The 12,623-nt window shown below is 58.0% G+C and overlaps 1 protein-coding gene across 1 annotated transcript; it reads right to left on the reverse strand.

Moving 5' to 3' along the window:
• Positions 1-1,273: 1,273 nt before the first annotated feature.
• On the reverse strand, positions 1,274-11,685 carry AQP1 (aquaporin 1 (Colton blood group)). The gene is made up of 4 exons (XM_004582396.2): positions 11,154-11,685; positions 3,448-3,612; positions 3,088-3,168; positions 1,274-2,922 (listed from the first exon to the last, which is right to left on the reverse strand). Exons 1-4 carry the CDS (start codon positions 11,535-11,537, stop codon positions 2,743-2,745), a joined length of 810 nt encoding a protein of 269 aa, XP_004582453.2. The 5' UTR covers positions 11,538-11,685; the 3' UTR covers positions 1,274-2,742.
• Between the last annotated feature and the right edge of the window lie 938 nt (positions 11,686-12,623).

Consider the following 12,623-nt stretch of genomic DNA (forward strand, 5'->3'; position numbering starts at 1 on the left):
CTTACTCCTCAAATGAGTACAAAGGCTGGGGCTGAGGGAAGCCAAAACCAGGAGCCTGGAGCTCCATCTGGGTCTCCCACATGAGTGACAAGGGCCCAATCATTTGGTTCATCTTCTACTGCTTTCCCAGGTGCATTAGCAGGGAGCTGGGTTAGAAGCAGAGCAGCTGGGACTCTAACTAGCGCTCATAGGGCAGGAAGTTTAATCTGCTGTGCCATAATGCTAGCCCTGTGTAGTTTTGTTATACTGTCCATTCTGTATGTGAACTTTTCGCAAAAAAATGCCTGGTACAAGCAGGACTGCTGTGAAATGGAGTGGGAGGAAGAACAGAGGTTGAGGTGAGGTGCTTAGAGCCTCTGGTGGGGAATAAAAGGGTGCTGTGCCCAGCAGGAAGGGACAGGAGGTGGGTAGGCAGACCCAAGGAGCCTCTTGGAGTTACTCTGCCGTGTATGCTCTCTTGGCTGTCCCTCATTTATTTAAAGCTGCCCATCCTCAGGTTAGGAGACAGAGGAGTGGTTGGTGTGGGCTGTGACAGCCATGGAGCCCAGCACTCAGCTGCCCAGATCCATTCCCTCTGTTCACCCACCCGTCAGCCAATTCCTCCGTGAAACGGTGAAGGGAGGCAGAGATCATGCCTCTTCCAGGAGCAGTGCTGGGGGCGTGAGACCCTTCCTGCCCAATCAATATCCCCTGCTCAGCCCACGCCCACAGTCACACCTGCCCCTGCAGCCTAGGGGCATCATAACCTGGTGGTGGCTCTCAGAGCCTCCTTGTGGAGTGAGAGAGTGCTAACTCAGAGAAAGCAATCCCAAGTGCATGCTCCAAGGGAGAGAGCGGGGTCTGGGGAGAGGGAGGAAGTGGAGCTTGCAGTGTTAGGAACCCAGTGTCCCAGAGGCACAGTGGGGTCACAGCTGGGAGCCAAAGGAACTGGGGAGTAGTACAGCCAGGCCACTCCTGTAGCTCTCCAGCCTTGTCTTGTCCAGCCCTCCAACCTCTGCAGCCAGAGGTGGCTCCCATCACCTCGCGGGGGGTGGGGTGGGGGAAACAGTCAGGACTCCTGCATCATCAGCTGCCCCCAAACCTCCAGTCTTCCACAGGGTTACTTTTGGGCGATGGGGAGGAACCCCACACCCCTACACCTCTGAGACCAAGGGTCCCAAGAGCAGGAGTACAGGCAGGGGCTCCCTTCAACCAGTACTGGTCTTCTCACATGCCCAGAACACCCTTGTAGGGCCCCAGTACCCAAGGGACATAAATGACAGGAAGCATGTGGGACGTGACAAGTCATTTTTCCTTTATTCTCTTAACATACATGAGATTCCAATTCCAGAGAGATGAGCGTGCAGAGCAGACAGATGCAGGGTTCTGCGTCACAGCAGCCAGAGCCAGCAGGGAGTAGGCCTGCCCCTCTCCCCTCCCACATGCCCCTCTACTTCACCTCTCCTGGCCCCTCGCCAGAGCCTAGGCAGAAACTGGGAAAGCTAGGAAGGAGGAGGGGGTCGGCCGCAAGGTGCAGGGAGCAGCCGGAGATGTGGCCTTCAACGTTGGGCCTGGCCAAACCATTATCTAGCTGTGGGCTCTCGGGCCTCAGATCCTTCTCTGTTCAATGGCTAGAAGTTCCTGCCAGGAAAAGGAGACATAAGGGTGAACCTGCTGAGAGTGGTGACTGCTGAGACCTGCTGGTCATCCACCTGCATCATAATTATCTCTCGGTTTACATTGCCACTATGGCTCTTCCCCCTCAGGTCAGCGGAGGAGCAAGCTTGAAAATCCCCTAGGAGCTGGTCAGGACCATGGGGTCAGGCTATCTTCAGCCTCTGGGTTGTGAGTAATTTGTGGTTCCTTAATGATACATGTACCCACATCTCAAGGACCTGTGTCCACACTGGCAGGGGGAGTCAGAGACCTGCAACCTTCAATCTGCAACTGCAAGCCCCATTCAGGGAAGCCCCTGTCTGGGAAATGGGAGTCCCGGATCCCTAGACTGTGGGTAGACTTGGCTTTGAAGCCCACCTGCATGTGCTCACGGGCACATGCATGTGTGGATGTGCTGTTGCTCCTTTGGGGGATGGATAAGGGCAAGGGACCACACCAGTCTATACTACACCTCCTGGAGCCTGAAATGCATCTACACCAGCAGAATCCTAGAGAGGCTTGTCCTATGCCTGCCACTTTACAGGATGGAGTCACACAGCAAGAGTGAGGGGAGGACCCTGTGACCAGGGAAGACTACAAGGGCAGTGCTTATCTGCATCCCCCCACCAGACCAAAGCACCTGCCAGAATCTCTCTCCTCTCTCAGAACCTCTGGGAGATGTGAGATACAGGTTAGGAAAAGGAGGGGCCATGCCCAAAGGCACATAGCTGCACCAGTGGAACTTCAGGCACCTGCGGCAGGTGAGCAGGATAAGGGGAACTGTCTGGCCGCCCCCTTCCAGGTCATAAAAGCTGCACTCTGAGGGGCACAACTAGCAGGTAGGGTCTCTCTTTCATCTCTTCCATGATGTCAAGGAAGTAGGGGAATGGGTAAACCTTGGTCCTCAGGAAGCTCTGAGGCCAGGAAACAGAGAGAGAAAGAAAGTGATAGAGACACACCCCCACCAAGGTGAGGCTTGGCCTCCCTCTACAGGCCGGGCCCATTTAGAGTTGGAGGTGCTTTTGGCCAGCTTGTCAGAGTGTCTGCAATGCGGATTTCAGCCCTTGCCCCCACCCCCCATGTCAGTGCCCCGGGGCCCCAGCCCCTCTATTTGGGTTTCATCTCCACCCTGGAGTTGATGTCATCGCCGTCCAGGTCGTACTCCTCCACCTGGCCGCTGGTCCATGTCTTTATGCGGTCTGTGAGGTCACTGCTGCGTGGTGCCAGGATGAAGTCGTAGATCAGCACGGCCAGAGCGGCTCCGATGAATGGCCCTACCCAAAAGATCTGGGAGCACAGCAGATGGTATCAGAGAGCACCCCCCACTCCCCATCCCTCAGACCACTGGGTGGGACAAGCATGATATGAGGTGGGTTCGGGCTTGCTACGTGATACCAACAATGCCTCCCACCCACCCACCTGCCACAGACAGCCCCTCCAGATGTCACTTACCCAGTGGTTATTGAAGTTGTGGGTGAGCACCGCGGAGCCGAAGGACCGAGCCGGGTTAATGCTGCAGCCTGTGTAGTCAATCTGGGGGTTGGGCAGACAGAGAGAGGGAGGGAGAGATGAGAAAGGAATGGAGAGAACGGGCGAAGGCAGAGAAAGAGGTGCAGGGGGTAGTGACAGCAGAGCCAGGCGAGGAAGAACGGGAGTTAGAGCTAGGAAAGCTGGTCCCAAGTTCCCCTGGATCTCGTACCTCTGGGCTCAAGTTCCATCCAGTGTCCCACCTGTGGTCCAGAGCAGGGCTTTCTCCACCAGTCACCCTCCACCCCACCGTGGGGAAGGTCTCCCCTGGGCCCCAACACTCACTGCCAGCAGGTGTCCCAGGGCCACAGAGAAGCCAATGGCGAGGGGTGCTGAGCCGCCCAGGTCGCGGCGCCGGCGGTCAGTGGTGGCCAGTACGCACAGCACCAACTGCAGGGTGCCAATGATCTCGATGCCCAGGCCCTGGCCTGAGTTCACACCGGGGGCCAGCTGTGGGGACAGAGCAATGAGGCCCCATGAGCATGGCAGGCTCAGGGCCTGTGTCCCAGGTCCCCTTGCTACCCAGGACCAGGTATCAGGGACCAGAGGCCTTCAGAGACCCTCCTCGGGCACGCACAGCAGGTGACCACAGTCAGGCCTCGGCCTCACCCACATCTTGCTTGCTTGGCCTGGGGCACTGCTGCCCAATAGACAGATGCTCCATTTGGGGGTCCCAGAGACCATAGACAAGGGATTAGCCCTGCCATGTGGGAGGCGATAGTTGGGGGATGCTTGTGGGAGTTGAGGAGGAAGTGAAGGGGAAGGCCCAGCTGGGGACATTACCTCCTACCCCAGAGTCTAAAACATTCCATCCCATTCCCTGCGGCACCCCCAAAATCCCAAAGCTGTGGAAAACCCTCTTCACTTAGCTCCCCCAGCTCCCTCTGTCTCTGTCTTCTTTGGGTCAGTGCCTCCACCTGCTGTCTCTTTTTCCTTTCCATGACAGTCTCTTTCCCATGGCCCTGCTTCTGTCTCGGTTTCTTTGTGTACTGCTATCCACATTCCCCAACTCCCCGCCTCTCCTCTTTCCTTCCCTACTGGCCTGACTGCTCCTCCAGCCTCACATGGCCCCCTGCCGCCGCCACCACCACCACACCACTGCTGTCTGGCTGCTGCTTGCTCCTGGGCCACTTTCAGAAATGTGACTCATGGAAAAAGAGGGGCTGCCTGAGAGTTACCGTGAAGTTGCTGGAGTGCTGTGCCCCATAGCTGTCCCAGCAGGATTCCTTCCCCAGGAAGCCCTGCTCCCTATTCCAAGTAGGGATCCAGGAGGTAACCCCGCAACCCTGTACATCTACTGAGGCGAGATGGGCCACTTGGCAGAGCTCCACCTATGAAGACACCCAAATGTGGCCACTGAGCTGCCTTCCTACAGGCAGGACTGCCTCAGCAAGCCACAGCTCCATGTCCCTCTATTGTTTTGATCCAGAGGTTGGGGGCAAAGGGGTTACCCCCTATCAGAGGTTTTCCCAGCTCCACCCTGAGGCCATCTTAATAAGAACAATTCTCTTCCCGCCTTTGTCTGCTGTCCTGGGCTAAGGGAGTGACTCACATCCCCTCCCCTGTCTGCAAGCCTGGCTGGGGCCTTTCCTTACCGGTCCCAGAGCTTCATCTCTTCAGGCCAGCCAGCCAGTGCCATTCCCCCCACACCCATCCCATGTCTTATTCTCTGCTGGCCCTGTGGACTAGGTCCAACCTTCTCTGGGCCTCTGTTTTGCCATCTGGAAAGTGAACTGAATTGTCCCTGCCCATTGTCCAGAGCTCTGGGGAGTAAGGGAAGGGTTGCAGAAGAACAAGGGGCCAGGGTACAGCCGGTGGCTCTTGTCCCGGTTCTTGCTCATGGCTCATGCAGGAGTCAGGAACCCTTCCTGCTCAGAGGTGTGAAGATGCCTGGGAGGGCTGGGGCTGGAGCTGGAGCCCAGCAGCCTGCACACCTGTAAGGCCATGACGGTCTGCAGCCGCCGGCTCCGGAGCACGGGACTGCCTCTCCAGCACTCTCCTCTGCTCTCCAGGACTGGCTAATTGCTTGCTGGCCAGAGTCCTGAAACAGCTCCTCCTTGCTGATTAATGGAGCTGCTGCCCCAGGCAGCTCCTGCTCCAGGATTTTCTCGCCTCACCCGTGCCCTTGCAACTGTGGCCAGAGCTGACTCAGCTTCTCCGTTGGTCCTTGACCAGCTCTGAGAGCCCCCAACCCTTCCCTCTTGATGCAAAAGAGCAGAGTAGGGAGTCAGGATGCTGTGAACTCTGAATCCTGAGGAAGGAGGGGGTCAGCCTCCTGTCCTGGGAGTTCTAATGTGCACCCCCATTTCCTCCTGACCGCCGAGAAACCTCAGGAACTGGAGACCTTCTTTTCTCACCCCCACCACCAGGAAGCACCCAAGTGTTTCACCATCTACTGCCCTCCAACGATGCAGAACTCTTCCTTATGCCTCACATTACTTACATCTGCATAAAGTCCATCAGAATCAGAGTGGATAACGAGGACCTCTTGAAACTCGATGGCCACAAAAGAGCAGGTAAAAAAATCCAAAACTTAGGCTACCCTGTTCTAACCATGGAGTTTCAAGCAATTGTTGCAAGAGGGCTGATTGCCCCTAATTGCAGTCACTCAGGACTCGGGGATGGACATATTGCTCATTCTCTTGTGGTTTTACCCAGCTCACTGAGTAAGTGGAGGCAAAAGTAACCCATAGTTCTGTGAATGCAAGCATAGGCTATAGAAAGACATAGATACCCTCTGAAACATCAGAAAAGACACAAGTTCTCGTTTTGGGAACTGAATCCATTTCAGCCATCTCACTCCACCCCATCCGGAGGCTGGCAGCAGACCCTCCTCTCCCCAGCTGTCCAATGCCTTTCAGCCTTCTCCTGCCTCCCCACAGGTGCCTCACCTACTCCCGGCCTGGGAGCTCCCTACCCAAGCCACAGATGAGCCAGGGAGGGCAGGCGTGCTGGAGAGTGTGAACAGTATGGCTCCAGGAGAGCTGCCTGCACGCATGCCCATTTGTTCACCTGCTAGTTGGGAGGTAATGCACCCAGCACTGGGCTCCAGGAATTTCCCAGGTGGCCTGTGCCAAACCTGGATATGACAGTGGATGAGGAGCCAACAGACAAGCCAGGACCTTGTCCTGGGGTCAGCACTGTCCCACACTCACAGGCCAATGTGGTGGCCATGCTTAGGCCCCAACCAAGGGACCAGACTGTGCCACAACTGGCTGTCAGCATGTGCCAGGATTCAGGAGTGAGCTGCCTTGGAAAGGAGGTCGGGACCCTCTATGCCACCATCCAGGACAGGTCATGCAAGGGAGTTTCCAAGGCCCAGGATCCCTACCTTGGCCTGGACACCTGGCACCTACCCTTAAGGAACAGTTGGCTTCAGAGTTGGGCCTGACCAGGTTTCCAGGCACCAGTTATCAAAGGACATGGGACAGGAGCCAACTGTCCAGTGCCTCTGAGCCTCAGTCCCAAGCAGTGGGGGGAGTTGGTGACTTGGTAGCCATGGCTGTCTGTGCCTCTGCTCCTGGGATGAGAGTGAGGTGGGAGAGCATCGCCTGTGCTCATAAGTGACCCTCCCACTTCTTCTTTCTTCCTTTGACAGGTTGATTACATAATCATGAAACACAAAACCTGTTCAGGAGTGACAAAACTTCCTAGCCTATATGCACCGAACTGTAGCAACCCTCCGATTGGCAGGATCCTCCAGGGAGTTAGATCCAGCCACTATCAGGGAGATGTCACCCTCTGCACCCCATCCTAGAGTGCTGGGGTCTGGCTGCTCTGCTTGCAATCCAACTCCCTTGCTGAAGCATCTGGGAAGACAATAGAGGATATCCTAAACCCTGGCTTTTGCCACCACAGACAGAGCTCCTGACTCCTACCTTTCGCCTGGCCAAGTCCTGGCTTCTGCAACCATTGAAGATCTCTTTCAGCAAAATGGGAAATACACCACACCCCTAACTTACAGAATATACACTCACTTGCTTCAGTCTGATCAGGCGCCTTCCCAGCTGGAGCTGAGCACGGCCATCACACTGGGCATCATCACACTTTGGGTGCCATTTCCTACCCAGGCAGGCTCTGTGGACTTGGGTTCTCTGCCTGCCCTGCTGCCCTGGGAGGCTCGGTGAGTGTGGTAGGTGGCATTTCCAAGTGTGTGGCTATATCCCTGGGAGTCCCACACTCGCACAGGTGGCACCCTTGGCTAGGGCACCCCCCCCATAGGAAAACATAGGCCGTCATTCACTCCCAAAAGCCTCTGGGCCTTCCTGCTAAAACAAAACAAAACAAAAAAACAATGCACAAAGCAGGGGTTTCCTCCCTCCCTCCTCCTTCCCTCCCTCTCTCTGGCTTTTCCTTGCTTTAAGGCAAGGAAAAGAAGGGACTTCCCCCAGGAACTCCACCCCTCTCCTGGGAATAAGCAGCCCCTCTGTCTCTGGGGAGAGGACCTCATAGAGGGACAATATTCTCCTGCAGGTCCAAAGGTGCAGATCCCTGCCTTTCTGGACAGCGCATACTCATCATGCACTGAAGACTGCAGTGCCCAGGGAGGCTCTGCCAACAAGAACAAAGGGCCCCCTGGAGGAGGTAGGGGCAAGGAGTAAGGGCCTGGAGGGCTTGGCACCCTCCGGGTGGGAGTGCAACCTGAGGCAGCCAGGGCTGCCCCCAGGGTTTCCACAGGGGAAGCAGCAGCTGGGTTTTCCGTAGTGGCTGGCAGGGGAGGGCTCCACCGCAAGGCTCCAGCTTCCGTGTTCTCCCCCACTGTTGAGAGCAGTAATTACAGGTCCCGGAGGTGGCACCACCACCCAGCCCCCTCCCTGGGCAGGGTCTTTGGAAACTCTGGCTTCATTTTGCCCAGCCCACTTCCGAGCTTACAAGGAGATGCCAAGGGCCTCTGCACCTGAGGATGGGGAACCCGAGGGCACAGAAGCCTGGCGGAGGAGGAAGCCAGGGCCCAGCCCTGCCCCCAATTCAGCAGGTGGAAGTGTTTCCTAAGCAGTCCCACCCTGGAGAAGACCCCAGGGAGGGCCTGGGGACCCAGGAGCCTGAAGTGAGGGGCTCTGGACGGAACGCCTGAGACCACACCATCCCTCTGGGTCCCCAGCCCCTACCAGTCAGTGCCGCTGGGGTTGTGGCCTCCTGGGATCCCAGCCCCTAGTTCCTGTTCCCACAGGTTCTCTGAAGGGGAAATCCCTCCCTTCTCTTGGGGACGTCCCCTCCAGGTTCCCATGGCACCTCCACCTCAAGCCCTGCTGGACATCTCTGACCACTCCCGCCCCACAGCTGTGCATAGGGCTTATCTCACAGAGGGCCCACAGGCTTCCCAGGGCTGGGAGCTCAGCTGACCCCACCCTGCACTTGGCAGGCAGCAGCTCCAGTCTCGTTCTTAGGGAGTCAGCAAGAGTGGGTCCAAGAGGGGAAGTAGGAAAACGGCCGCTGGCCAGTGCAAGACCACAGAGGCTCGCCGCTACCTCCCCAGAGCCGGTTACACTATTCTCTGTCCCTTGGCCACCCAGGCCAGGGCAGTTGTGTGAAGTCTCATAGCGGGTCAGGGACTGGTGCCCACCCCAGCCTCAGCGTCTCACATCTTCAGCCACAACTTGGGGGGCTAAGATGGCGGGGCTGCAGGGTTGTGGTCTCTCTGGGGTGTGGCTGAGTGCTGACTCACTCAGGAGAAAGTTGTCCCCACTGTGTGTCCCGGGGGACACCCCCTGACTCACCCCAACCACTTCCTGCCACTTCTTTCCCTATTTTCCTTGGAAATCTCCATGCCAACGATGCCCCACCCAGATTTTGGCCAGGGTGCCGCCCTGAGTCCGAGGGGGCTGCGGGAGCCTTCCCCTGGGGGCTGGAGGAAAATCTGTGTTGATTGCAGGCCCCCCACCAGGCCCTTGCAGACCCCACAGCCAGGGTTTGACAGGTGGCCTGTGTTGGGGAAGGGCACCTTCTGTGTCACTGGGCCCCGTACTCCCACCTTCAACTGTCTGCACACACAGCAGTACTTGAGCCCCCAGCCAGCATGCTTGGTGCCTGGCTGCTGTGGGCTCCTCTAGGCCCAACCCTCTTAGGGAGGGCAATAAGCCCAAGCCCCAGCCAGCACAGTGAGCAGGCAGTGTGGGCACAGCCAGCTGTGACACCAGCCCTGGTAACCCCGTAAGATCCATGGTCACTCAGAGAGTTAGCAGCAGACTGGCTCCTGGCCTGGTGTGAGGAGGCCAGAAAGGAGCTGAGACTCCTAAACAGGGTGTGGTCAGAGCAGATACCAATCAGGGAGAAGTGACCCCCTCCCCTGACTCCATCCTGCCTCTGCCTGGAGAGCCACACTGGAGAGTGAAATTTCCCAGTACTGACAGGTGCATAGTTCCTTCCTGTCATCTGAGATGAAAAGCACAAGGGGAAAGCAGGAGTCGGAGTCTCCACTCCTGTTCTGGGGGGGACCCTTGCTCAGCCATGCCTTGGTCTGAACTTGACTCTACCTAGCAAAACCCTACTACTGCCAGTCACCCAGCACTGCCTTCATGGGTGAGATGGAGCTGGGAGGGACATGGCTTGCCTGAGCTCTACCCCAACATCCTCTGCGGCTACGTCTTCCCCCGACTAAAGTCTAAACTCCAGCCGCAGGGCTAATTTTCAATCCTGGGCTGAACACAGGTTGGCTCTGAAAAGGGTTGGGCGAGGGAAGTGTCAGCGTGACAGAAGAGCTAATCCCACGGTGGCAGGGTCCGGCCAGCTGCCCTCTGCACCAGTCCCTCCTTCCCTCAGCGCCCGGGCCACCATCACCAGGACATGAACTTTGCCTGAGAAGCATGCAGACTCTAATCCTCAACAGCTATCCCTACAAGGAGCCCCGACCAGCTGTCTTCCTGTCACCGAACTGCCCGTTCTGCTCGGCTCATTTCTGTGGATCCAGAACCACCTGTCTGTTCTCTAAACCTGCCTGCCAGTCCCTCGAGTCCTCTGAGACATCCACCAGACCAATGCGCAGCCACTTAGGCCAGATGGCCCCTTGCCGTGCCCAGGCGCTCAGCCGAGGAACTGCAAAAACTCCAGGACTGCAACCATGGGCAGCTGCCACCAACAACCATGCGGCCGTGCTGAGCAAGCCATCAGGGAGCAGTCCCACAACGCTGTTGCCAAGGTCTGTCTGCCATTCAACCCTGGCCCAAGACCCCTCACTACACACACACACGTACACACACACACACGCACACACACACAGCTGCTTGAATGTGCTCCCCTGGGCTCAGAAACCATGCCAGGCAACAACTGCACACACACCTTCACATACTCAAACACCCGAGATGGTGACACTCAGCTCTTGCCACTGTCCCGGGAAGTAGCCTCCAGGCAGCGCGGGAGAATGTGCCTGCTCCCTTATCTTTTGTCCAGGTCCCCAGCAGGACAGTGGGAAGGACCTGTTTCCCTGGGACAGGGGCCAGTCAAGTTAAGGACCTGCATGAAAACAGGGGTGGGGGGTGGGGAGCACCTGGAGGGTCCCCTAGGGACTCTTGCTCTCACACTTACAGGTGTCTGGCTCAGCATGGCTGGCTGGGGACAGCAGGCAGAGTCTGCCTGGTGGGGTGGGGGAGGACTCCAGAGGTTGAAGCTAGCTGCCCAGGCAGGGTGGAGGAAGGCCAAGAAACTACAGCCCCAGGGTGTGGAGCCGCTGGCCCAGTGAGCGGCTTCCAGAGCTAATTCCCCCTCCGCAGATACCCTGTCCCCACAGGACATTGGCGTGGCCACCAGCCTATAAGGTTCCCACAGTGCCTGGCAGCCTACAGGTCCCAGGAAGGGGGGTGGGATGGAGGCTGCAGGAGCAGCTGAGCTCTAGCCAGCCCCTGCTCTCTCCATGACCTTCAGCAACCTCTGGTCCTCTTGTGTCTCAGTGTCCCCATCTGCATGATGGGCAGGAGGATGGCACCATGGCCCTGTCTGCTAGATGTCTGTTCCCACACCCTCCCCCTACCCTGGGGCCTGGGTTCCCCACCACTCACATCGTTGCGGCCCAGCGAGTTATCAGGCAGGGAGGAGGTGATGCCAGAGAGGATGGCAGTGGCGACGATGGCGCCCACACACTGGGCCACGATGTACAGCACGGCCCGAAGGATGCTAATCTGGCAGCTGAGCAGCAACCCGAGCGTGACAGCTGGGTTGAGGTGGGCGCCGCTGATGTGGCCCACGCTCTGGGCCAGCGTGGCGATGCTCAGGCCAAAGGCCAGTGAAACCTTCACGTTGTCCTGCACAGCCGTCTGGTTGCTGCCCACTGGGTACTGGAAGCCCAAGGCAGTGCCGATGCTGATGAAGATGAAGAGGATCATGGCCAGGAACTCAGCCACCACCGCCCTCCAGAAGATCTTCTTCTTAAACTCGCTGGCCATGTTGGCTGGGGGCTTGGTGGGCGGTGGCGTGAGGAGACTAACTGCCTGGGGCTCCAGTGTAGTAAGCTTCAGCCACAGCCTGAGCTGGGCCTATTTATAGGGCTAGGGGGGTGTGGGGTGTGGACAGGGGGGCGGGGAGTACAAAGAGAGGAAAGGCCTCCCCTTGCTGCCGGCCCGCCCTGCACCCGCACAGCCTCCTCTGGGGAGCGATGCCGCCGCTGCTCTGCTGTCTGCCTGCCAACTTTTTTCCTTCCTCCTCTCCCCCTCCCTCCTTCCCTCCCTTCTTCCCTCCTTCTCTCCGCCCTCTGCCCTGCCCAGCCCGAGGAGGCAGGCAGGAGGCCACCGTGGCTGCTCTAATAGGCTTTGGGAAATTCCTCCAAGCTGGCCCCTCAGGGGGCCTGCAGAGAGCCAGGTGTCCCAGGACTGAGTGCAGAACTCGGGGTGTGCCACAGGTACGGGTAGGGGGACAGCAGGTGTGCATGGCCAGGCACCCTGTGGCTGGACACCATCTTCCTGCAGGTGATGCCAGGAACCTGCCCTTCCTGGCATCCCCAATCCCACCCTAGATCCACTTCTGATCATTCCAGGGGTGACCCCAGGTCCACCAGCCCCCAAGAAGATGGGAGGGGGAACGAACTTGCAAGGGCCGCTCTAACTCCTGGAGAGCAATCTGAATCAAGGCTGGGGGCAGCGGGGCTGACATGAGGCTGGTTTTGGACTTGGTTGTTGGCCACTGGGGAGATGAAAGGAGTAGCAGCTCAATCCATTCCTTAGATGCCAGAAAGGAGAGGAAGGGAGAGACCTAGGCAGAGGGCAGAGGGAGGGTAGGCAGGACTGGCGATGCAGAGGGAAGGAGGAGAGAGCACTCCAGTCCCAGGCAGCAGGGAGACAGCCAGACAGCAGACCAAGTACTCAGGTGAGGACCTGCTGGACTCACAGCTCTGCAGCAGAAAGCCAAGGTCAGGGTCAGAGATGATACCTGCAGGGCAGGGAGGGGGCTGCTATTGCAGCCAACAGCGCAGCAATCAGACTGGAAGTGAGACTGGGTAGCTCCCTGCTTTTCCAAGGCACGACCTGCTTGCCTGT

This window comes from Ochotona princeps, chromosome 20 (assembly GCF_030435755.1).
Source record: "Ochotona princeps isolate mOchPri1 chromosome 20, mOchPri1.hap1, whole genome shotgun sequence".
NCBI lineage: Eukaryota > Metazoa > Chordata > Mammalia > Lagomorpha > Ochotonidae > Ochotona > Ochotona princeps.